The sequence below is a fragment of the Quercus robur genome, chromosome 6 (assembly GCF_932294415.1).
Source record: "Quercus robur chromosome 6, dhQueRobu3.1, whole genome shotgun sequence".
In the NCBI taxonomy this organism is placed as follows: Eukaryota; Viridiplantae; Streptophyta; class Magnoliopsida; order Fagales; family Fagaceae; genus Quercus; species Quercus robur.
Genome location: NC_065539.1, coordinates 46983644 through 47010587, shown reverse-complemented (window position 1 = coordinate 47010587; position 26944 = coordinate 46983644). Strand labels below are relative to the sequence as shown.

At 37.2% G+C, this 26944-nt stretch overlaps 1 protein-coding gene across 12 annotated transcripts; it reads left to right on the top strand.

Annotated features, from left to right (window-relative positions):
* The first annotated feature begins 14474 nt into the window (after positions 1 to 14474).
* Positions 14475 to 26839, top strand: LOC126689095 (cysteine-tryptophan domain-containing zinc finger protein 5-like). 12 transcript variants are annotated; one of them, XM_050384134.1, is made up of 14 exons: positions 14475 to 15079; positions 16113 to 16185; positions 16279 to 16406; positions 16531 to 16920; positions 17021 to 18384; positions 18613 to 19055; positions 19166 to 21135; positions 21237 to 21394; positions 22356 to 22516; positions 22882 to 23039; positions 23572 to 24444; positions 24543 to 24620; positions 24731 to 24836; positions 25896 to 26839. In XM_050384134.1, exons 1-11 carry the CDS (start codon positions 14981 to 14983, stop codon positions 23788 to 23790), a joined length of 5163 nt encoding a protein of 1720 aa, XP_050240091.1. In that variant the 5' UTR covers positions 14475 to 14980; the 3' UTR covers positions 23791 to 24444; positions 24543 to 24620; positions 24731 to 24836; positions 25896 to 26839. The 12 variants fall into 12 exon arrangements, with proteins under 12 accessions (XP_050240091.1, XP_050240100.1, XP_050240099.1 ...); XM_050384143.1 differs by having other exon boundaries at positions 23572 to 24620; positions 24731 to 24829; positions 25896 to 25984; positions 26444 to 26839; XM_050384142.1 differs by having other exon boundaries at positions 23572 to 24620; positions 24731 to 24829; positions 25896 to 25984; positions 26422 to 26839.
* The last annotated feature ends 105 nt before the right edge of the window (positions 26840 to 26944 follow it).

Here is a 26944-nt window from a genome sequence, read left to right as displayed (position 1 = left end):
TCTTTGATTGAACTGACTCACATGCTCTACGGGGTCTGTTCGACCATTATAAACGGTGAACGTAGGTTGATGGAAACGCCGAGGTAGTCTAGCCCCTTCTATCTTGTGTGTGAAGTGTAACGTCCTAGTCAGTAAAAAAAAAAAAAAGAAAAAGTAAAAGTCAAGATCAGATTTTGGGTTCCCACGTGCCTCATCTAACCCCCTTCCCCACCACTCATTCACTTATCTCTTCACTCTTTGGCCGGCTCACTTACTTCAATTGTTCTCTTTCTTTTTTTCATTTCCTCTCAACACAACACAAAAATTTCTCTCATACTCTCTCATCCTCTCCCACGGTACCCACTCCAAATCAACATCTCTACCATCATTTTTCCGACAAGATCACCAGAAAATTGTTGTGAACCCATAAACACCTTCATATCTTTTTGAGGTAAAAATTTCTCATCTTTTTGGTGGGTTTTGCACTTTTGTTTGAGGTTATTTTTATCTAAGCTTTAATAATGATACCCATGTGATTTATGAGCATTAGAAGTGATATTTATGTGTTTATAAGTATGAGTTTTGCATTGGTGGAATTATTTGATGAGTAGGTATATGGTTTGTGCTAATGATGACTACCTAAGGTTTATTTATGGTGGAAAATTTAGGGGTTTTAAGTTACAACATGTGATGGTTGGTAAATTTAATTTTTCTATTGCCATTGGGTTTATTTGGAGTTAGTTGAAATTCTAAATTTCTTGTCTTGGAGGATATATTGATTTTGCTTTCCTGGGTCTCTTAATGATGTAGCGTAAATTTTATGGAAGCTAGTCATAATGTTGGAGATGATATTAAATGGGTTAACTTTATAAATTGGAGTTTATGCCTTATGAATCTATTTGTTGAGAAACTTTGGAAGTGGAATATATTATTATTGATGAGGTTAAGTACTAGGCTTGCCTAATTAAGTGCTTATTTGGCAATTCCTAAATTGAAGCTAGATACAATTTTAAGCTCTATGCTTATTGTGATAGGTTTACTTGATATTGTTTAGGTTCTGGCTAATCTCCTTGGAGCTTGGAGAATTAGGATTTTGCGGTTGCGAGGTAAGTAGCTTTTTAATGGGATTTTGAAAAATAATCTTGTTGCATGAATGTCGTTTTTGGGTTAGACACGCTTTTGGAAACTACCTATGAAAACTATATTTTCCTAAAAATTATTGTGTCGTAACCTTAACGTAGATATATATATATATATATATGGATTACGAAATATGAGATGCTTCATCAAGCAACTAAACCAATCCTAATCAACCAGTTTCCATAATCTACTTACACCCTCTATTTCAGTCATCCCTCTGTTTTCTGTCTCTTCCTTAAAATAATAGTTGGTATCAGAGCCATGTCATTGGTTTCCCCCTCCTTTGATTAGTATACTTTGATTATTGTCCTGATTAGTATGCTCTGTGATTTGCAGTTGCCACATTACGTGGATCCTCTGTCTTAATCACATCAGAACACTGGATTTGATAATCAAAGTAGAACACTAAGGAGTTTGTTTTAAAGTCTTTGGAGAATCCTATTTGCCATAGTCTCTTTGGGGACGTTTAAGCCTGGAGTAGGTTTTTTAGTCCTGATAAGTCTTTGGTAAATAGTTATTTTTATAGGAAACTATCATGGCAAGTTCATCTTCGGAAGTAATTGATACCACTAAACCCACTTTTGACCTTTCTCTTCGCAAGTCTACTGCTAATAGGTTAGACTATTTGTATGAAATCTCTTATGTACCTGAAGATAGTAAGATCCCTATTACTGACTTTCCTATTGTAAATCCTTATATAGTGTTTGATAAACCTCAGGTCTCTTTCAAAAAATCCATAAAAAAATTGTTAGGTCCTTCTCAGTCTTCCATTGTTAAAGAATATGTCCAAGCTTCTAAGTTTGACTAGTATAATATTCCAGCCAGTGAAACAGAAAATTTCATTACCCTTGCACTTCCTAGAGAGTTTATAATTCCATGGCAGAAACAGGGATATACACACCTCCACTTTGGAGCAGTAAGGTTGGCATTAACTTTCCATGGAAGAAAGAGACTCCCTGTAATCTCTAGAATTTCACTTCTTGACTCTAGATTTTTGGAATATCAAAATGCTGTTATAGGGATGGTCCAAACCACCTTAAATGCAGGAACAATTTTTGTTACCCTTTTTCCTAACTTTAACATGTCTCTGAAGGACCCCCATCTTTGTGATGCTCTTAAAGTACAAGTCCAAATTACAGGAGCTTCTCAGGTGCAGGATACATTTGCTGCCACACTTCACTATCAGCTAGCATATAAACTTCAGAATCATGCTTTTGACATGGCGGTTCCAGACATAGCCCAATCCAATAAGGCGTTGCTGATTCAAGTTGATCCGGGAATGACACCCATGTGTACCTTTGTCCCAAGGCAACTCAACAAAGACCAGATGATGTCTCTTTTCCTAGAATCATGGATTACGAAATATGAGATGCTTCATCAAGCAACTAAACCAATCCAGTCTAAAGATCCTCTCTTTATCAGAAAAGCAAATGGTGAAGTAGAAACAAAATTCTTGATGGCACCATCAGAGAAGAAGGATGTCACAGTTTTCCTGACTCAAATTGCTATCCTTCAACCAGTATCTTATGTCGGTGAAGAAGGACTTCAAATCAAAGCATTTCGAGAAGATGGAAAGCCTTGTTATGAAGGGAAATCACCCTCTGGTCACATATGGTGGGACGTTTCTGATTGTGTTGACTTCCAGAAAGAAGAAGACTTTGAAGAAGATTATTCCAAGAGAAAGAAAAAATCTTCCCAGCAAAAGCTCAAAGAAAGATATGAAGCAGGAGATCTAGAAGTTGACCTTCTAGGAGAGCCTTCTGGAAAGTTTGATTATTATGCCCTTTATCCTAGAACCAAGAAACAAATCTCTCCCTCTTCATCCAAAGAAGATCATAACCAAAACCTGAAACCTCCATTAATCCCATACTCTCAGAAAGTTCTTCCCCAAACTTGAAAATGTCAACCTCTTCCCACTAAATCAACCCAGATATCAGAATTTTCCCCCTGTTACATGTTTGACCAAGCCTCTCGTTCCTATTCCCAGAACTTTCCTCCATTAGAAAATTTTGACCACCCTCAAACCAATACCAAACATGTCTGGAAAATAAAGAATCCTGTTGGAACTAATTATGATGGTACTAAGAAACAGGTCTCTTCGGCAGAAGCAGCATTAAACTGGCAAGCGGAGAATGCTGTAGCATAAAACAAAGTCCTTTCAAAAATTTTGGATAACCAGCAAAGGATGGCTGAAGCAGTTAATCACACCTTTTCATCTTCCAATTCTCTTATTGAAGATTTGAAGAAAAAAATCAAGGCAGTTGAACAAGAGTTGGCAATTATTGCTTCTACAGTCAAGGACTTGTCTGTCTCCTTTCCCCTTATTGGACAAAAAGAAAAAGAGAAAAAGCAGTTGCTGCTACAACTCCAATCTATGGAAGGATCACAGAAAGAAGCTACTCAGGCCCTTCCAATGCATGTCCAGATGCCCTACCAGCCTCGGCAATTATTGTATAAAGACCTCGCCATGCCCTTGACCTCACCGTTTTCACCAACTTCTCAAAACCTACAACCATTATTCATGACACATCCTAATCATAATCTATTTAGGCCATGTGGAATTCTCCCCAGCATTATACATTCAGTTCCACCCCAACCAGAATCACAAGTTAAATCCCAAAATGACTTTCCTTCCATGAAAAAGGACAAAGAACCAGTATACCAACTTCCAGACCCAACTATTGGTGCTTCCTCAAGATCTCCAGATATGAACATGTTGACTGTGGACCCTGACCTCCCAAACCCAATTTCGTCATTCCTTAAAACCCTCACCCTTAATGACTCTAGAGAGCCTTTTGTGCTCCCAGTAATTGAGGATTCTGACCTAGACTTGTCTGATCTTGGTCTAGAAGAGGTGTTCATGACAAATAATAAACCAAAAGAGGAAGAGGAAGATGATGTTCTTCGCCCACCCCCACCGCCACCAATTTTTCCCCTACCACCATTTATCCCAGAATACCAAACAAGGTTGGCTCATTCGCCAACTGCAAATTCAAAGCATTTGTTTACTCTCGATAATGCTCCTCCTTACAGACGGCATGATGAGATCTTTAGCATGTATTCCTGGTGTATAGCTGAACTGCAAGCCCCGAATGCCACTGTGCCCCAGATAATTGCTAAATTTGTGGCAAGAATTACAGGAAGGCTAAGAGAGTGGTGGATCAATCTAGGAGAATACAGACAAAGACAAGCAGCCCAGTGCAACACGTTGGAAGATTTTTTCACAATTGTCCATAATGAATTTTTTGGCTCCGTAACTCATTACACGGAGGTAGCACAAGAAGAATTCCTTTTGATGAAATGTTGCTCAGTTGAAAGGAAAGATTTGGAAAAGCATTTTGACAGAATGTCAAGGAGATATTATTCTTTTAATGGTATGGATGATGTTAGTGCCAAGCATACTTTTCTCAACTCCCTTCCAGAACCATTGGGAGATGAAACTCTTCGCATGATGAATCTCCAAAAAATAACTCTACAACAAGCTTCCTTGGGAGAAATTTATCAACATGTGCTTATTGCCTTGGAAAAGCTCTGCAATCAGACAAAATTTCTTTCCGAAATTGACAAGGTTCATAGCAAACTCAAAGACAATTGCAGGAGAAAAGATTTGCAGATAAAGTGCTATGAGAAAAATTGTGCCTGTCCACAAAAAAAAAAAGATATCATTTCAAAAATATTTTGGAAAGAAAAGACATTATGCGAGAAAAAAGAAAAACACTTTCAGAAAGAAAAAAAATGGAAGTTTCTTAGGAGGAAGCAGTTTAAAGGAAAAACTTCGAAAGCTTGCTTTGTATGCAGGAGACCAGGCCATTTTGCTAAAAATTGCCCGCAAAAGGAAAAAGCAGCAAAGCTTCTTGAACAAGCCTAGATTCATGCAGAAGATATTCCTTTCTCGGATGTAGAGTCACTCTTTTCCTTGGATGATGAATATTCCCCTCAAGCCTTAGTAGTTGTGGCTTATTCTACCTCGGAAGAAGACTCAGAACCAAACAGTGAATATGATTCAGACCCAGAAATCCAAACCATCTACACATCCCAACCAATAATAGCTCCCTTGACCAACCCAACTCCTATAGCCCAAGTGCACCTTCTCCTTGATACATACTCTAGACCTATTCCGGTGATAGCCTTATTTGATACAGGAGCCGCAGCAACAATTCTTCACCCCATAATTTTACCTCAAGAATTTTGGCTACCCCATCACCAGATGTTTAGAGCAGCCAATGGAGAAACATTTCTTATAACCCTAAAAAGTAAGCCTATCCTCATCAGAATCTTTCCAACCTTAACTATTAAACACCAAGTCCTTGGATCCCCTCTTACAGGCAGAGACCTTCTCATCGGATTTGATCTCTTTCATCAAATACCAAGTCTTAGATGGTCTTCAACTGCCTTGATTGCCAACTGTTGTTCAACTGCCTTGATTTTTTTCTTCAAATCTTCAATAAGAGAATTGGAAGATGAAATGGTGTGATTGACTGCTTCAGCTATCCTTTGCTGGTTATCCAAGATTTTTGAAAAGACTTTGTTTTATGCTACATCATTCTCCGCTTGCCAGTTTAATGCTGCTTTTGCCGAAGAGACCTGTTTCTTGGTACCATCAGAATTAGTTCCAACAGGATTCTTTATTTTCCAAACATGTTTGGTATTGGTTTGAGGGTGGTCAAAATTTTCTAATGGAGGAAAGTTCTGGGAATAGGAAGGAGAGGCTTGGTCAAACATGTAACAGGGGGAAAATTCTGATATTTGGGTTGATTTAGTGGGAAGAGGTTGACATTTTAAAGTTTGGGGAAGGACTTTCTGAGAGTATGGGATTAATGGAGGTTTTAGGTTTTGGTTATGATCTTCTTTGGATGAAGAGGGAGAGATTTGTTTCTTGGTTCTAGGATAAAGGGCATAATAATCAAATTTTCCAGAAGGTTCTCCTAGAAGGTCAACTTCTGGATCTCCTGCTTCATATCTTTCTTTGAGCTTTTGCTGGGAGGATTTTTTCTTTCTCTTGGAATAATCTTCTTCAAAGTCTTCTTCTTTCTGGCAGTCAACACAATCACAAACGTCCCATCATATGTGACCAGAGGGTGATTTCCCTTCATAACAAGGCTTTCCATCTTCTCGAAATGCTTTGATTTGAAGTCCTTCTTCACCGACATAAGATACTGGTTGGAGCATAGCAACTTGAGTCGGGAAAACCGTGACATCCTTCTTCTCTAAAGGTGCTATCAAGAATTTTGTTTCTACTTCACCATTTGCTTTTCTGATAAAGAGAGGATCTTTAGACTGGATTGGTTTAGTTGCTTGATGAAGCATCTCATATTTCGTAATCCATGATTCTGGGAAAAGAGACATCATCTGGTCTTTGTTGAGTTGCCTTGGGACAAAGGTACACATGGGTGTCATTCCCGGATCAACTTGAATCAGCAACGCCTCATTGGATTGGGCTATGTCTAGAACCGCCATGTCAAAAGCATGATTCTGAAGTCTATATGCTAGCTGACAGTAAAGTGTGGCAGCAAATGTATCCTGCACCTGAGAAGCTCCTGTAATTTGGACTTGTACTTTAAGAGCATCACAAAGATGGAGGTCCTTCAGAGACATGTTAAAGTTAGGAAAAAGGGTAACAAAAATTGTTCCCTCATTTAAGGTGGTTTGGACTGTCCCTATAACAGCATTTTGATATTCCAAAAATCTGGAGTCAAGAAGTGAAATTCTAGAGACTACAGGGAGTCCCTTTCTTCCATGGAAAGTTAATGCCAACCTTACTGCTCCAAAGTGGAGGTGTGTATATCCCTGTTTCTGCCATGAAATTATAAACTCTCTAGGAAGTGCAAGGGTAATGAAATTTTTTATTTCACTGGCTGGAATATTATACTGGTCAAACTTAGAAGCTTTGACATATTCTTTAACAATGGAAGACTAAGAAGGACCTAACAATTTTTTTATGGATTTTTTGAAAGAGACCTGAGGTTTATCAAACACTGTATAAGGATTTACAATAGGAAAGTCAATAATAGGGATCTTACTATCTTCAGGTACATGAGAGATTTCATACAAATAGTCTAACCTATTAGCAGTAGACTTGTGAAGAGAAAGGTCAAAAGTGGGTTTAGTGGTATCAATTACTTCCGAAGATGAACTTGCTATGATAGTTTCCTATAAAAAGAACTATTTAGCAAAGACTTATCAGGACTAAAACACCTACTCCAGGCTTAAACGTCCCCAAAGAGACTATGGCAAACTGGTTGATTAGGTAGATTACTAGGAACGTATAAAAGACAACATGGAAATGTGGAATAGAGCACCATTGGGAGATGAAACTCTTTGCATGATGAATCTTCAAAAAATAACTCCAATGCATGTCCAGATGCCCTACCCTTCTCAACAATTATATATATATATATATATGTGTGTGTGTGTGTGTGTGTGTGTGTGTGTGATTATATATGAAAATGCATCATATTTGGTATTGCATTTGGGGAAATACATGAATTGTTGATATGGAAAAATTGAGCATCTTTTATTTAATCTTTGATAAGGAATTCTTAGATTTTATGGTATATTAGAAAATTTAAAGATGCTTATTTTGTCTTGTTATGTGGGAAATTGTTAGAAAATCATTTAACAAGAATGAAGTTGAAAACCTTACAAATTTTGTGGAAGTTAGATTATTTAAGGTTTTTCTGAAACTACCTGGTTATAAACTATGTTTTTGAAAGGAAATGTATACTTGTGAGCTTTATGTGGTTTTGACACCATGCCATGTGTGATTTCCCGGTGATCACCCGATTTGGTTTCCGTAGTCTTTGTGACAATGGAATCAAATCCAGGTCAGTGCCCTTTCACTTTGGATGACGCTTTCTTCCCTGCTGTCCATGGGGGGAAGAGGTTCCTTGATTATGTGTGGGTGAGGTTGCTGCCCATGGGGTCAAAAGACCACATGCAAGAGAGGTCTTATTTGACACGCTCTCTCTGCTGCCCATGGGGGGAGAGAAAAACCTTGAGGGTATGGGTGAGATTATTGTCCATGGGGCCAAGAGTCTGCATACCAGAGAGGACAATATCATGCCAGTTGTGAATGGGTGGATCTCCTAACCGGTCTATGTGGTAGTTTGGTATATTTGTGAAAATTTACCTTACGTTAAATATTATGGTTTTGGAAATTATATTGTTGGTGATCACAGATTATAGTATATAGTTTCATGGTATTTATTTTGAGAAACTGTGTTTCATTATTTAATCATTCTTGTCATATTATTATTGAAGATGAAACTTGCATTTCTCCCACCCCCTTTAATTATGCTACTTACTGGGCGTTAGCTCATCCCACCCTTTAACAGTTTTTCAGATTTAATAGCTATACCTTGGGTATGGAGCTTAATTCTTTGGTGATGATTAGAGTGCTATGTTAAATTTGGAGACTTCTGCTGTAAATGGTTGGTGACTCGATCTTGTCATGTTCAACGAGACCTTAATTAATTCTATTGGATGCGGGTTGCTTGAGGTTTGTTAGCCTTTGGTGTGGTAGGCCCAGACTCGATATTAAGGTCCTTATTCTTGATAAGATTGTGGCTTTGTGTAATTTAATCAAAGTTTTGTAATATATTCATGTATTATGTGGAGGCACATGATTTTTAGTTATTGTTCATAAATGTGTTATAGAGCTCTGACTTATAATGGGGAGATTTTAGTATGGTTATATATTCTTATCCTATGGAAAAGAAAGGAAAATAGATCTCCTATAGCTTGATTTGCCAAAAGGAAAAAAATCCACAAGTACTCTTGGGATGTATTTCTCATGCTTTGGACTCTTCAGGGTTTGGGGCGTGACATGAAGGGTGACTTAGAGACTTGATCCAGGGCTTTGTTCATGGCATCATTACCCAAGCCCTTACTGGATGGTCCCTTGTGCTTCCATCTACGGCGGTGCTTGTCTTCATAAGAGAAGGTCTCGCTTGGGGGCATTCTTGATCTCCGCCTGTAATTGTTGTCCTCCTCATCATTAAAGGATATGTCGGAGCTAGAAGGGGATCGCCTTCGTTGTGCATGGTGCAGTCTCTTTTTCAAGTCGTCTATCTCTTTCTGCATGGCTCGATGGTTGTTTTGTCTTTGGGATATGTGATTGCCCACTTGAGAAGGGCTTTTGTTCGTCTGGGTGACATGCACACTACCCTCTATATTTCTTTCGTCTTCCTGATTTCATTCAAGTTCATGGTTAGGGGAATTACCCTGTCGTTGAGATCCCATGGGTTCTGTCCGTTGGGGACTTGCCTGGCGCGGGTTTTCCTGGTGTAGACCTGATCCTTCCATGTTTAACTATTGCACTCACTGGCATACAAGTTCTTCCCACAGACGGCGCCGATTGTAGGGGCAAGATTTGGAGCCCAAGCCCAAACGTATGGAATCTTGGTCTAATAAGCCCAATACAATGAATTTCGTAGAGTATGGGTCAAAGAACTAGGTCTAGATGAGTTGGGCAACGGCTAGTATGGAGTTAAAAATCAATCAAACACAAATAAAAGCCATTATTGCCAAAGGACATTTGGTCCGAGGAGACCAGAATTTGACGCATACAGATCACAATATTAAAATTGTTTAGCATGCTACAGTATTCTCTCTCACTCTTTTTTCTGCCTCCCTTCTTCGTGGGAGCTCTTCCACATTATATAACTTTCTTCTGATTATCTGGACCTTACACTTGTTGATCATCTGAATCTCCACTTGAGTACCCATCCCATCAGACACCCCTTTCAGCTCTCTGTGAGTTGTGGTAGCTAAGGTAGCACTGTTTAGGAGTCTTCTCCACATTAATGCGGCCAGAAAAATAGTTGTAGTGCATTTAATGTGGTGGTGGTAGCTTTTCCTTAGATATTTTGAGTTTTCTTCCCTCTCACGTGTTCAGGGGTCGCATCTCAATTGTTAGAGTACAAACCTGGTCTGTAATTATCGTGTCCGAGGAGGAGTTCCTCCTCGGACCTTCTTCCCTTTGTCCCCCACTGATGAGACTTGTAATGTGGATCATCTAAGTCGTGTTCTCCTCCTCGGACTTGTTAGTGTCCTCGGATAAGGCCCTATGCCCAATACATTATTTTGGGTCCTATCCCCTACACAAATATTTTTTTTTTGTTGGTTTAATACTTTAATTTATTCTTAAAAATATTTTTTCACATCCTAACTTAAATTTTGCACTCCTTTATTACAAGTATTTTCAACTCTTAGAGTAAAGAGTAAGTGTCACTCTTTTTTTATAAATTTATATTATGTGTGTGAGTGTGTCTAATATTGATTGTGTAAATTACTTTTTGTTATAATGTTATTTATGTGAATTATGATGTGTGTGGATGTTTATGTGTACAATATAAATATAATATAAATATATATAATTTAATAATTAGAAAATAAAAATGATTCGTTATAAGTGTGTGGATTGTTATCATGTTATAATAACTTTTTGTTATAAAGTTAGTAAAATTCAAGAAAAAAAAAATCGTAAAGTTCGTGATTGTCCAAGCATTTGATTGGTTAAGCAGACACGTAATGTATAATTTTATGTATGAATGAGTGTGGTTGTGTGTGTCAATAATTAATACAAAGCCAATGAGTTTAGTTTAGTCATTTAGTGTAAAGTATTTTTTATAAAAACAATAACAAATAGATAATAAAAACTGCATAAAATTAAAAATGTTAGATAAACTTAACAAAATAAAATGGTCATAGGATCATAGTTACCTATATTGGCAATAGATACTCATAATGAACTATCATATAACAATTCAAAATTTGAAAACTTGTAGAAGGAAATTGTAAAACTTTATGTATTAATTTTTTTTTTCAGTAACTCGATATATTCAAGTTGTTTTTTTATTAAAATTTTTTAATGACCCCTAAACAAAATTCATGGAGCTGCCACTGCTACTAGTGCATTCAGAAACTCATGGAAATGTATTGAGCCATTTTTTGAACGTGTTGGAAAAAAATGTAGGGCAGTGTAAATATGTATAAATGTAAGAAATACTTGATTGCAAAAGTAATTTTTGTATCTCTATGGATCTCCTATGGTATGGCCCCCTTTGTTTTAAGATCCCCCTCTATGATATAGATTTTTTGGAATTACTAGAAAAATCTTTTGAACGAGAGGGAAATCTATTGTATTTGTTAAATATTAGCACATGTTTTCTTTGAGCAGTGAATATACTTAAAAGGAGGATGGTTGTTATTGAATTTTCCTAAATTTCAAGTAGTTTGTTGGCCAAAGGCCACGACAAATGTTTCAAATTGTGTATGTGCAAATGGATGAAGGAAAAAAAAGAAAGTAAATAAAGCAACTGGATGAAACAAAGAAGAAGAAGAAGAAAAAAGTTAAACAAAGCAACGGGATGAAATGAAGAAAAAAAAAAAAAAAGAGGAAGAAGAAGAAGAAGAAGAAGTAAAGGCTACTGATGAAACCCATGTGCAAGTGCACATGGGCATTTTCGTCCATTAAGCAGCCTCATTTTTTCCCTTCAGTTTTCTCCTCATTTTGGGGAGAAAACTTTTTAGTGGGCCTAGGGGGAAAACACTCGGGCCTCACTATTCACTTTCTTTCATCCCTATCCAACCAAACACACTCCACAAAAGTTTCATTTTCATTTTCTCTCTAAAGTTTTTCATCCACCCTATTCACTTCCAAACAAACACACCTTAAATGCTGATTGAATCCTTTATTGGGTGAGAGAATGCATGCATTCTTGTTCAGCGATTGTTTGATTCTTCCACGATTAACTATGTATTGCACATTGCATCAAGTATGGGCTCATTGGTCTCACAAGCGCTCCAAGCGCGATAGAGAGATCTTTCGGTGAGCACAAACCAATGCGAAATGACTCTTTTGCCCTCTATTCAATATCTCCTAAGTTTTTCTTTACTTGGGTTCTTCCTTTCACATCATCACATGTGAGCTTGGTTCACATAACAAATAGAAATACAAAAATTCATGCAAAAAAAAAAAAAATAGAAATACAAAAATAAGTGGGACCGAAAATTCTTAATTGATTGGTGTTGGGCCTTGTGGGCTTTGCTCATAAGTAATTTTATGGGCCCCTAGTTATGGGAAAGTGCCTTCAACAACACTCTACTTCTTTTTTTTTTTTTTTTTTTTTTTTTTTTTGAGAAGCCAACAGCACTCTACTTATTAACATTAAAGAAGAGGGAAATAATTTTCACATTAAAGAAGTTTGTTCGTATTAACATTATTGCATGGTTGCCTGTTAGTTCTGCAGTTGACATCAAATGTAGTTGGTGCTGAAAACATTGAAAATCACATAATCCTAGTGGAATATCAAAAGGAAAAATTAAAAAAAGGCTTGCATTCACATGGATTGTCTTGAAATCTTTGAGCACGACATAAATAGGCAGGAATGAGGTATATATAACTATAAGTACTCTGAAGAAAACGCATTCCATGTTCCATTATGATATTTATTCCCTCACGCAAGAAAAGAATGCGTTTCTACAATAGATTCTCTTTCCCACAAGTTTTATGTTATCATTATGTATGTACAACTTTTTTTTTCTCTAAAATTATCATAATGTATTTTCATAAATAGTGTGCGTTTGGCATGGATGAAATTTGCTAGCTTATTTTACTATTTAGTTTATCTTTGCTACTATTTATAGGCATTATTACACTTTTTTGTACTATTTATGGGCCATACTGTACTATTTTAGCTAATTTTTACTTTTATTTATAGTACTTTTAATAAAAAAATTTCAGTTTCAGGCTTTCAGCAAAATAAGCAGATCCCAAACAGACCCATAATGTGCAACTTCAGTTATGATTATTCATAAACCGATAAGTGATAAGAAAATGTTACCTAATATTATTACATCATTTACTTGATAAGGTAATGGGGATATATATATATATATATATAATCAATCATGAAGATTCTATTTAGATGTGACTATAATGTTTTATTTCCTTAATTTGGCACCCCAAGAACTTTAAAATAGTGAAAATTGTAGAACCATTGTATACTTCAGGTTAGTATGACCGGAATTGAACTTAGGAAATTATTCCCAACTAAATTAGATGAGATGAAAGCAAGCATTTGGCACTCAACTACTCACCTTCAATGGTGAGTAAGTAATCAATTCTGAAATAGGCTAATGGGATCACCAAAACCACAGGATCTGTTTCAATTTGAGCATGAAACTGTAGTGGCTATTAAAAAGAATCAACTACCAACAAGAACTTCACCTGATAACCTGGTATGGGTGTGTGAAGAAAAAGGACGAATTTATATTTAAATTTGTCTATTGTGCCAAGGTGATTAGGTGACAATTCGTGTTAAGTAAACTATGTTCGTGCACGTGTCATGTCAAGGTATGAGCATTTGAAGAGATGGTTCAACCCTAACGTAACCCATTTAATAATCGTGTCAAACTCCCCTTAACCCTAATACAATTTATTGATTAGGTGGGTTGACATAACACGACCCATTTCAACTTGTTAAATATGCAATTAAGAAAAGTGAAGTAAAAAATACGAGTTTCTTTCTTTGTTTAGGGTAAAAAGGTCAAAGACTTTAGAGTTTCAAAGAAAATTTTATCAACATAATCATTAAAATTCTTTTAACTTAATTATCTTTAGAATTCAAATATATTTTAGAGGAAAATGACAATTTTTATATTAATCAAGTAATTTTGAGTTGATTTACAGGTTAAGTAAGTCAACACAAAATTGATCAATTTATTAGTTGTTTTAAAAGTGTCGGCTCATTTTTTACACTAACCCACAAAAAACTATATCGTGTTCATGTCGTGCTCATGGGTCGATTTGTCATGTCAAATATTAAGGTGAAGAGTATGAAGCCAGGGAGAATTTAGTGGGGGGCAGCAAAACCCACGAAAGACAAAAAAAGAAAAAGGAAAAAGAAAAGAGTTTTGCTGTAGAGGATCGCAACAGGTTGTCCACCACAACAAAACTCATCTTCAATCGTTATCACTTTTCTTTGAGTTTTTTCACTTTGACTTTCTCGACAAACAAACGGAAAATCTAGGTAGCTCTAAAAAAACCATGTCACGCATATGGAATTACACATGTCCAAACACAGCTTTTCTAACGGACACGAAGAAGTTGCCACATCGTCTTTCGTTATACAAAGGTTAGACAAAACCAAACAAAACTTGTTGTTTTACAAAACCACCAAACACCTTTACTTAACATACCAGACGGCGCCGTTTTCTTAGCTACTCTGTCTCCTCCTCCACTCCCAAAGATAAAATATAAAAAAAACACATTCACATATCCACGCGCTTAAACTGCACGCGCCATCAACACGCAGTAATATAAGCACAAAAAATATAAAAAGTACTTTTTTACTTTGATCTCTCTGGCTATAGCAAAAGCTCACACACAGAGTTTTGCTTCCTAAAACGGACTCTTAGAAAATTAGAAATAAAAGTTTCCTCTAAAAACAGAAAAAAAATTAAATAAGGAAAAAATAGAAGAAAAAAAATTTGAATTTTTTTAAAAAATAATAATAAAAACCAAAGACCGAAAAACACAAAATCTATATTTTTTTGTTTTTCTTTCTCTTGCTGTTTTGTGAGAGAAATCGATTTTTTTTTTCCGGTCCGAGTCAACCCGAGTCGGCGCTGATCGGGTCCGATCAATCTGCACCGTCCGATCGATCTCGCTGTCAATGAGGGTTAGTGATTTGGTGGGGTCGGAGTCAGAGTTGGGATTGGGAGCTTTGATTATTGTTGGTGGTGTTTGCGAAGAGATTTGGTGATGTTGGACTTTAGGGAGGAGGAGGGAGGGCTAGGGTTTTGGGGCTAGGGTTAGGGTTAGGGTTAGGGTTAGGGTTTGGTGGTGGTGGAGGAGATGGAAGAGAATAATACAGAGCTTGAAGAAGGCGAGGCTTCGTATTACAACAACAATAACATTGACCCTGACATCGATCTCACCTGTCTGTCTTACATTGTAAGGGTTTCTTTGCTGTTTGCATTAGATAATTGTTCTAATTATTATGATTGTTTGTTTATTTTTCTCTTAATTATTTTTTGGAGTTTGATTTAATTGTGATTGTTGAAGAAATTGAATTTAGTTTTATGCGTGAATGTGTTGATTTGAGCTTCCATTTGTGTTGTGGTGATTAAATTTTTTAATTTGGTTTAGAATTCACCAGAAACTGTAGGAAAATGAAGGGAGTTTAATTTTTGAGCTTTTAAATTTCATGGGAATCAAACACACACAAACACACACACAAAGGATGGTCAAATCACATCACATGTGAAGAACAATAATATAAGCCTAAACTAGTTGCATTGCACTGGTTAGCGACGATTTTAGGTTCATATTTTGGAATCTTGTTTTTATTTTATATTGTTTATGGGAAACCTCAATGCGTTACTTGTAGTCGTGAGGGGTCAAATAAGGATATAATGTCTTGGAGGATAATTCGACTTGTGCTTCATCAAATCAGTGAGGAAGTGCTCCTTGATGGATTGCTTGCATTATATGGCCGATAACGTGCAGCAAATTTGTTATAACTAATTGTGGGGAGCCTGTAGGTTATATTCCTAGAAATTTTGGTGATTAGAGTTTAGAACCAGGCCAAACTTCTTTGCTATTATGCTGATCATTAACCTGTTCTGGTTGGAGATATATTTGAGGGACCTTTTATCTTTTTAAAGAAAGAATTCAAACCTCTAAATAAAATTTTAAGACTTGCTTTAGTTGATTATATCATCTTTTGTGCACTGAAAGAATGATTAATAGAAGTTTGGTTATACTACCAAGTTGACCATTAGTGCAAATTTCCTTTAAACAAGTGAAACCATTTCAAAACCTGTTGAACAGTCTTTAACTTTTCCTGCAATTCTAATGTGTTGGCCTTTTTGATGGCTGCTATTTTAGTAACTCATTATGGATATTTCATAGATAAATTTCTTGATATTTTGTTATAGTTTGTATGTAAATGACACTTGTAAGAGTTTACTTTATTTTCATAAAGGATGAGAAGCTTCAAAATGTTCTTGGCCACTTTCAAAAAGAATTTGAAGGCGGGGTGTCTGCTGAGAATTTGGGTAAGTGACCTGGTAGCGAGTTGTGGAACACAGAGATAAGCGCATTCTTTATGCATTGAAATTAATAATATGGAACTTTGCTTAATTTGGCAGGGGCGAAATTTGGTGGGTACGGTTCATTTTTACCTACCTATGAACGCTCTCCTTCTGTTTGGTCTCATCCAAAGACTCCACAAAGAAACCACAATCAGCCTAGATCTCCTAACAATTTACCCATTGAGGTATATGGACAATTTCTTTTAACATAAAAGATCATTTGGTAGGAAAGAGATATATTTGGCTGAAATCTTGCCAGCTTGGGGAATTCTAGTTTATTTGAGCTCTGTGGGTTATGTTACCATACAGGGTGCCTCTCAGAATTTGAAAGCTCCCTCTACTACTACCCCATCTTTGAAAATTGGGACTTCTTCCTGCGGGGCCCACATGTTGCACAATTCAACCGTTCCTTCAGCAGATGCTTCCATCAAGCAAATCCAAGTTGCTGTTAAGAGTACCTTGAAGGATGAAGTTTCAAGCAGATCAGAGCCATCAGGCAATCCGACTGACCAAAGAACACTGAAGGTTCGAATAAAAATGGGTTGTGACAACTCGGAACGGAAGAATGCAGCAATTTATAGTGGTCTTGGACTTGATGACTCCCCATCTTCATCACCAGGAGACAGCCCAGTGGACAGTCAAGGGACATCACCCATTTCTCAAGAGACCACTGATAGGTCTCCCACTAGCATTATTCAGGTAACGGTTTGTTCGGCATTTTCTGAATAATCTGTTTCTTTGCCACTAGATGGAACAAAACCTTCTTACATTTGATTTTTTTTGTCTGTGTTAAAAACAGGTTATGACTTCCTTCCCCATCCCTGGCGGTAGACTGATATCACCTCTTAATGACAGTCTGCTTTATTTGATGAGAAAGGAAAAACATTCTAGTGTCAGTAAACCCTTGCCATCCCTCAGTGGTCATCAAGAGCACTCTGCCATGTTAGTAGATGAGTCAGCGTCAATGATGGAAAATGGGAAATTGTTAAAGGCAAAGAAAACGAAACTTATGGGGAAAAAGGATAGGCGGGTAGAATTGAAGCATGGGAATGGTGCAGATTCTGAGAATGACCTGACATTACAAGGGAAGAAAATATCAGTAAATGAAACCACAGAAGGCAAGGAATTTATGTCTGGTGACTTGAAATGCACACCAGTTTCCAAGTTGGTATGTGATGCTCGCAACTCTATGAAAGATGCTGGTGGGGCATCTGAAGTTTTCAGGGAAGGCTGCAACGATGGTGGGAAAGGTAGATTACTTTCCTCTGAAATAGTGAAAGAGGAGTCTTCGGAATCAGTATCAGGCCAAGACTGTGGTAAGAGTGATAAGAGAAATCCTAGGAATATTTTAGTGGAAAATGTCAGAGAAAACATAGCTGTAAACTCCCACAAGGATGTTTTAACTGAGTGCAAGGACAATGGCAATGGTCAGAAAACTTCTTCCTCCCTAAAAGGCTACTCTGATGAGTCCAAATGTAAGGAAGATCTAAATCCTCAAAAAGAGAAGGTTGGTTGGAAAGCTACATCTTATGAAGATGATGAAACAAATGTTCCTTGTAAACTGGAAAAGCCGTCCTTTGAGCGCAAAAATAAGTCAAAGGGGACACAAAATAATGGCAAGGCAGTCGCTGTTTCAACAAATGAAAGCTCGAGGTTTGGTGCAACTGCAGAACCAAATGATAAGAAGAGTACTAGTTATGTTGTTACTGACAGTAATAGTAAAACTCAAAAAATAAAGCCACAGAAGGAGAATAAAGGCAGAGATGATCGTAGAGAGTCATTGTTGGTAACAAACTTGGAACAGAAAGATAATCAAATGGATCCAGTGGGGAGGCCTTCTGAGGATAGGCTGAAGGATGCTAACCTTGGTGCTGTTGAAATGCAAAGGAATGCATTCATGGATAAACCAAAGGGAAGATTAAGTGGTAAGAAAGTTGATAAGAAGTCAATATCAGGGGCTTCTATAAAAGATGCTACAATTGCATGTCCTCCTATTATGGAAAATGGACTCGGTTCTGAGATGGCACCTCCAATGGCAGCTCCTGTAGTTATAGAAGAAGATTGGGTACAGTGTGACCGTTGTCAGACATGGAGGCTTCTACCCATTGGTACAAAGCCAGAGCAACTCCCTGATAAATGGTTGTGTAGCATGCTAAATTGGCTGTAAGTTTGCTTTCTCCTTTTGGAGTTCCACATTGCTGAATAAATCAACATGTTCAGTTAAATCAATGTAGGATTTAGGCATTACTTCAGCTGAAAACTAAATGAGGTTGTGAGTGCAATGCTCGTACTCTTTGTTCATTGTGTTCTCTCTTTCTTTGCGTGTGTACAAAGTATGAGTATATGTAAATATTGGTGACTTCTCATTATGCTATTGCATTGTTTTAACAGGCCTGGTATGAATCGTTGTGACATCAGTGAGGACGAGACAACGAAAGCCCTTCGTGCATTGTATCAATTACCGGTTCCTGAGAGTCAGAATAACCCACAAAATCATGTCAGTGGAACTGCAGTGGGAGTATCCTCAGGCGATGTCCAACATCTTGATCAGAATCACCTGAATTCCAGTTCCCATTACATTTTTAATCGAGGAAAGAAGAAACATAGTTCTAAGGAAATAGCAAATGCAGGAACCAGTGGTGGCCCCTTTCAGATCTCTAATTCTACAAAGAAACAGCTACAAGAATCTGCAAAAAGCAGGAGCTTAAATGACATGAACCAGCGTCATGCAGAATCAATTCCAATGAAGAAATCTAGTTCTCAACATTTGAGTAGATTACACAACTTGGTTGTGGAAAAGGACATGCCTAATATAAAAAGCTCAATTAATGGAGGTATGTATTTTACTTAAGAAATAATTTTATGTGGCTGATTGACTCTTCTTGGGAAAGTAGGTAACCGTGTGTTTGTTTGTGCGTTCTTGTGGGTCATCAAATATCTGCAGGTGATGCAAAACAAATAAAAATGAAAAGCAAGAGAGAGGCTGATGAACATGGACGTGGAACCTCTAAGAAGTCCAAGACAGAGGATCTGTACTATTCTGATAAGCATCAGACTTCTGAAATGGACCTTGTGAGGGTGCGTATCAGTTCAAGTGCTGTTTTGCCAACTAAGGGGAGTGGGAAGGATATGCGAAAATATGATGAATACTGTTTATCTGAGGACTCAAAATTTGATGTAAAGGACAAGGTAATAGTTTCTGTTAAGAAACTGGGAGACCAAGCTCAGATCATGTCAGATGGGGGGTCCTTGGATATGAGAAAGTTTAGTACAAAGGATGGTTCTTTGAAGAAAAGGAAATCAAATAACTGGGAGGATAACAAGAGTCAGGTCGAGATGTTTCAAAATACTGCGCATGATGGTGGGGTATACGAGAAAGAGGAAAGTAGTGAAAGTGGATTCAGGAAGCAAAAGAAGTTCAGGGATTCGAAGACCGAGCTGAAGGAGTCCAGCACTAATGATGATGATGATAAGTCAAATAAAAGAGGTAGGCTGTCAAAGATTATCTTGTCCAGCAGAGATCATCCCGTTGACAGCATGGAAGAAGTCAGGAGAAATGACGAGCAACAACCCAGGAAACATAAAAAGAAGATTTCATCTAAACAGAATGTGGATGTTGTAGATTCACTGAGAAGAGATTTGGTATCTGGTACAGCAACCTCAAGCTCTTCAAAGGTTTCAGGATCCCGTAAAACTAGGGCCAACATTGAAGAAGTGAAAGGTTCACCAGTGGAATCTGTTTCGTCTTCTCCTTTGAAGGCCTCTAATTTAGACAAGTTTACATTGGTGGGAGGAAACATTGTAGAGAAAGGTGATACTATGACTAGTGATCTCCCTGTGATGGATGATTCTAGAAGATGTGACATTAATGCTGAGGTTAATTTGTCTGGGACAGTGATTCATCCTAAATCTCGTAAATTTTCTACACAAGCGTATAGTACAGATGGAGATGCTAGTCACAAATTCAGTGTTAAATTAAAACCTTCTTCTGAAGTTGGGAATACCCATATGCTTAATGGTGATGTTTACAGTGTTGTGCAAAATGTCCAGTTCCCTGGCGATCTGCATGTCCAAGAACATATCTATGATGAAGATAGAGTTAAGAAGAACCACCATGAACATGCTGTTCTGCAAAAATCTGGTAAGGATAGCTCTTTGGAATCTAGGGACAAGAGCAGAAGATCCAAGTCTGAGTTTGATAGAGATACAATGAACATTTCTGATCCAGTTAATAAGTATACAAAGAAGAACCAGAGCACTGACTCAGAGATTGACCCTAATCTCCGAGTTCCTGGTCATGAAACAGTGGCCGATGCTAAACACAGTTTTCCTAAGAATTCTAGCATTAGATTCAGCAAGGAAGAGAAGAATCATGCCAGTAGGGCGGATCCTGTGGGACAATGGTCAAGTGAGAGTCGAAAGGAAAGCAAGTTAAAGCAAAAAGAGCACGATGATTCAGATATGAAATTGGGTGCTCCAAGTAGCAGAAATGGGAAGCTTGGTCCCCAGCAGAGCCTGATTCAAGATTTTGAGGGTGAAAATAAAGCTAATCTAATACAAATAGAGCCAAGAAATGGGAAATTAAAGTTGTTCTCACGTTCTGATGGTGAAGGTAAACAAGAAAAAGTATCCATTGGTTGTGGACCTGGACTAGGGCACCAGAAAGGAGGTGTGCTAGATGGACGTCCTATTGATGCACCTAGTGATGTGTCAAAGGCATTAAAACATTCTGGGAATGGGAATGTTGATAAAACCAATGGAGTTAACAACAGTTTGCGGCATGTTGTAACTGAAAGACAAGGGGTCAGAGATCTCAATGCTTCAAGTCCTGTGAGAACAATTTCCTCCAGCCAGATTGCTAGCAATACCCTGAAAGGAGCCAAAGATCTTAGAGACACTGCAGATCGTCTTAAGGTACATCTGTTACCCTTATTAATTGTTTACCTTCTGTTTCTATGGTATTTTTGTGTTTCCTGTTATTCTAATTCTTGGTATGGATTCAATATCTTTCGTAGAGCTCTTGCTTTGTTTTCGAAAGTAATGAGGCTTATTTCCAAGCTGCCTTAAAGTATCTTCATGGAGCTTCACTTACAGAAACTTGTGGTAGCGATAGTGGTAGACATGGGGAGATGACTCCAATTCAAGCGTATGGCACTGCAGCTAAATTGTGCGAGTAGGTGAAAATTTTCAATTTTGAAGAAAAACATTGCTTCTTTGGACTCCGCTTTTATATATAGTAGGAGTCCGATGTAATTAGACTGTCTTAAATACCTTTCTTTCTTATGAATTAGCTTGTTGATTTTTTTTTTCGATAGGTAACGAATTAGCTTGTTGATTGTTGTTGATAATTTGCTATCAATTCAAGTGAGGCATATCTTAAATACAGCGTTACCTTTTTGGTATCCATTATAATCAGGTGTTGTTAAGCAAGAATATGATGGTGGAGCAAAGAAATTTAATGATAAATAAACATTTTACAAGAATCTTTTTGATTCTCCTTTATCAGGATGTCTGAGTCATCTATTTGACTATTTCTTCTCTATTTTTCTTTGGTCCAGAAGTCTGTCCCAAAATATTTTGAATGACTTGCAAATTTTTTTTTGATGTGGTAGAATTTTTTTTTCCCTGACCTGGAATGTAGACTAACTGAGCTACTTGCACTGGCTTGACCTTATTAAATTTCCAAGACAAGCATGAGCAGGTCACGTTTCAAAAGCTTCTTTGTAGACACTAGAAGATGGACTGAGCTACTTGGACTGGCTTGAGCTTGTTAATTGTTCAAGCCAAGCCTGAGGAGATCACATTCTGACAGTGCATTTGTAGTCTAAAACATTGGACAAACCTGGCAACCAGCAGCCTATTATTTGGCTTTGTCTTGGCTTGGCCATGTGTGTGACAATGACTGTTATGATCAATGTTCAGCCTTTGGTGATTAGTTTTTGATTGATTTCCATTGACTGACCATAATAGCTCAGTTAGGTGTCATTGCCTTTTAGAGGTGGTTGCTTTAACATTTTTCTTAGCAAGAAAGTTTCTTGCAAAAGCAAAATGGGTGCAACCCCATAATAAGTACGATTTTACTGCACTCTACTATTCTTAAGGTCTAACATGTGCTGAACCCTATATTTCCACAGGCACTGTGCTCATGAATATGAAAGTCGCCAAGAGATGGCAGCTGCTGCTTTGGCCTTCAAATGCTTGGAGGTGGCATACATGAGGGTGGTTTATTGCAAAAATTCTAGTACAAATAGAGATCGGCATGAGTTGCAAGCAACTTTACAGGTGGTTCCTCAAGGTAATAGAAGTTGGTCATGGTGCAGCTATACATTCAGGCTTGTTTCTGTTCTTATGTTTTTACAATAAGTTGTCAACTTCTTTCGAAGTTGTGTGCATTTCTTTATTTAGATGTTGTCTAGTCATTCTTCTGCTATGAAGTGGTGTAGCTTTTCTTCTGCCAAAGAATGTCAATTTTTCTTATTTTAAATGTTGAAAACTTTTAAACTTATAAAACAAAATGTTGAAAACTTTTATGGTCTGTGGGTAACTGAATCAAGTAAAAGGATGCACTGTGTTTCTGAAAGTGATGTCATCAATGATGTAATTATTTTTTGGGTTAAGAAAATCACCGATGTAACACTTTTTCTCAAATCATTTATTTAGGTGAATCTCCATCATCTTCTGCTTCAGATGTCGATAACTTAAACAATCAAGCAACAGTGGATAAGGGTAATTTATCCAAGGGTACTGGTTATAATGTTGCTGGAAACCAGGTCATTGTTTCTCGAAACCGCCCTAATTTTGTTCGTCTACTTGACTTTGTAAGTTGATTTAATCTTCTCTACAATCTCTGCCTTATATCATATAACTTGTTAAGCAATTAATTGATCAAGGGTTTAGTCATTGTGTGTTCTGGAGTCTTGATTTCCTGTAACATATGATGCGGGAGGAATTATCTTAATAGAGGGAAGCATAGAAAAGCCCAGGGATCTATGATTGAAGTGTTGGGAAGGTGAATAAGAATGGTCTACCACTTGCCTTGTGGTACATGTCTTGTACCAAACGGATTGTGTTAATGGGGGTTTAAATGTAAAGTGAACATATTATTGCATGAAAGGATTTGGCATAGGCTGTCATGTTTTTGAAATTTCAGGAGTATTTTTGTCATCCAAATCCTTTAGTCTGGTTTTCCATATCTGGACATTTGATTCTTGACAGTCCAATCTAATGTGGTCTATAACTTTTTTATTTGTAAACTTGTAGTAGGCTTATATTAGCTTTGTGTGCATATCTTGGCCTTTGTGGCTATATTTGGCATAGGAGGGTAAAAATTACTGCTTGATTCTTTTGCAGACACAGGATGTAAATTTTGCAATGGAGGCCTCTAGAAAATCCCAGAATGCTTTTGCGGCTGCCAATGTAATCCTAGAAGAGGCACAAAATAAGGATTGTGTTACTTCTGTTAAGAGGGTCATTGATTTCAGCTTCCAAGATGTAGAGGAACTAATACGTCTGGTTCGGCTTGCAATGGAGGCCATAAGTCGTTCAGATTTCAGTGGTGCTAGAGACTAAGTCAACCCTGTACATATAATGTTTATTTTTTCTTCCAGTTTTGTTTCCCCTAGCGAGCAGGCATCAGGAAAAGAAATGGGTAAAAGATGCCTACATAGACCTGCCCATGGAAACCTGCAAAGAAGCAGGTCCCCGAGAGTTCGTTACCCCTCTGTACATGTGTACAAAGTGAGATTGATTAGCAAATTTTGTAATGTATTTTTGAATGTTCAGCTAGTTCTTGACATGGATAAGGGCAAGGCATGCTCACCCCTAAGTTTCAAGGGTTGGGAAAAGAGGCATGGAACTCTTGTTCGGCAACACAATTCAGAGTTTATGTATTAGTTCAGTTATATATATTCTTTTGGCTCCATTGATTCGGGGTTTGAGGGTAAAATATTTGTAGAGATTGGAAACGGTTTAGGCAACCATTCCAAGAGCAACCATTTTGAGGAGGCTGAATACTGATATAGTGATGCTGGTCAATTTTCTGTCTAAGTACTCCCCCTCCCCTCACCTTCCCTTTTCTTTTTATCATTTATCAAAATTTGATGGAATGGAAATCCAAGTTTTTGTGGAGGGTTTCCTATATTGTTTGCAGAATTGTCATGCATGCACCTTGTTTTAACTGACCCTGCTGGCTTTCCTTGTTAAAGAAATAGTATGAGTTTGCAGGTATGTAAAATTTCATTTCATCAACATGGTATATCGGAGGAGCTCCTGTTTTAGTCCTCTTCTTTTCAGTTTATAATGTTAAGTTTGATTCTGTGTAGGTCTTACTTTTAGGGCCTCCTTCTGCTTCTGTTGGGATCTGGGTGTTCACCACATGTGAATTAATTACCTTGACCAAGGTTTGCAAAGTTTTTTAACTTTTTGCAAGATATAGTTGAACTTCTACTTTTGATTACTCATTGGGTTGTTCAATTTATGCTAATTTATCTGACTTGTACATGAATTGCAGGAAGGGGTATTGGTTTGTCATTGCATCTGTTGAGTAGATTAATGCTTGGATAAGGAGACAAAATTTTGTATTTCTTAAGCAGTTTTGCTGCATAGATATGTAAGAGGTACATCTATATTTTCTTTCTTTTTGTATCAAAATTTACATTTCTTTTTGGTATTGAAACACTCTGGATTCCCATGAACTTAGTCCTTATAGATCTGTTCTTTTCAGTTGGTCCAATGACTCTAGCTCAGATAGCACCTTTCAAGACCCACCGGGTGCATGTGTAATTATCTATAAAAAAAAGTTGTCTTTTTTAGTTAGGATATAGTTTGTGATTTGCTTTCACTAATTTTTCCATTATTCCAATACTTGCAATTTTTTTTTTCTTTCCATTTACTCTTCATGCAAGGAAATCTATTCTTCCTTCTGGCAAGTGTTTGTCCCTCCTACTATTCAGTTTTAATTTTACTAGGATATTATGGGTTTGTTTGAGAACCGTTTATTTTGTTAAAACTGAAAACTTTTTGCTGAAAGTATTGTAGGTAAAGGTAAAAGTTAGTTAAAATAATACAGTGAGACTCATGAATAGTATCAAAAAGTATAGTGGGGCCTGTGAATAGTAGCAAAAATAAGTTGAATAATGAAATAATTTTCATTTTTCATTTCAATCCAAACGGAGGCTATGTGGTTGCAACTGCCTTCCACCCTCCACCCAAAGCAAATAAGTTTATAGGCTGTTTTTTAACCATGATCATAACAGCTCAGTCTTTCACTGACCTCAGTTTTTTGTCAATGATGCCATTGATGTGTTTCCACTTGAGTTTAGTTTTATACAATTGCCAAGAGCCTCATGCCATCTTTATGGGAACCAGGGTTCGAATCCCCCCTCCCCCACTTGTAACATTTGAATAATAAAAAAAAGTTATGTTTTGTACTATTATTACTATCATCATATATATATTAGTGGGGATGTATGTCAACTATAGGTGATGGTGATATTTTGCCGATTTATGTCCTTTGTGACTGCAAACAAATGTTCACTATTGTGTGTGTGCATAACATAAAGAAGATATACTTCTCTTCACCACATGGCATAAATTTGGCAGATCTTATTCCCTTGCATATTTTCAATGTCTGGAGATGGCATTACAACACTTACAAAGGAACTACATATTGACAGGTGTCATTACATTACAAATTCTGTGATTAAGGAGATGGGAAATGGAACACTGATGGTGGAAGTATATGAACTGATGTGGCTGGATATAAGTGGGTTACACTATTTCTATTTTATTTTCAATTTGTATTACTAGAAAAGCAAACATATCTATGCTTAGATGTTTCTTCCCTGATAACTGTGCTTCAGCTTTTGCCTTTGTAGTGACCAATTCTTGTCTCACATTGTTCTCTCTCTCTCTCTCTCTCTCATGTTACTTGTTTTTTGTTAAGAAAATTAAACTGATTCTTCCACTTGTAGAAAAGCAGAACCTCCGGGATTTTGGTAGTGGTGGTACTGGGTAGTCAGATTTTGCTTGTCTTTGTTATTGCTCTTTTCTCTTATTTGGACTAGCAAGTACTTATCTAGGAAAAAAAACGGACTAGCAAGTATATGCAATATTTTGGAGGTGGTCATTCAGTTTCTTGCTTTTATTGTTACTAGTGTGGACATTGTATCTCATATTCATAATTTTCTGAACCAAGGGAAGGATTGCCAATTTTTTGATTAAGGTCTTGGAGTTGGAGGAGATGATGATTTTTTCGTCTCAAATATTGCGAATAGATCTGTCCTGTGGCAATGGGAGTATCGATGCTTCCGTATTAGCTGGTAGCTCAGCGGAATCTATGTAATGAATATGATTGTTAAAGAAGCAGGATGTTTGGGTAGGTGAATGGGGCATTGACTTGATGGCAGGCAGCTGCAAGCACAGACACTGATGAATGGCATTCACATAGACTCTATTCCTATTTCCATTCTTCTCCCCCCTAAATTTTTGTATTATTCTTTTCAGTATAGATTGTAATAAAAGTGCATGGTTGATATCCATTGATGTTCTCAGAATGATATGCACACAAACCGTTGTTCTTGTAGCTTACATAATAAAGAATCAGGCATTTTGGTCACTACATTTTTTCTTTTCTTTTTCGTTCTATCTTTTCCTATGATTGTGTTATTGTGACAGCAGGTATTATTTACTGAAAACATTTTTTCTTTTCTTTTTCGTTCTATTT

What these genes read in the sequence shown, in the direction of transcription:
- LOC126689095 (XM_050384134.1), top strand. Translation starts at nt 14,981, where the DNA reads ATGGAAGAGAATAATACAGAGCTTGAAGAAGGCGAGGCTTCGTATTAC. An exon ending in CTAACAATTTACCCATTGAG is followed by an intron (nt 16,407 to 16,530) that starts GTATATGGACAA and finishes GTTACCATACAG; the next exon opens with GGTGCCTCTCAGAATTTGAA. An exon ending in TTGTTCGTCTACTTGACTTT is followed by an intron (nt 23,040 to 23,571) that starts GTAAGTTGATTT and finishes ATTCTTTTGCAG; the next exon opens with ACACAGGATGTAAATTTTGC.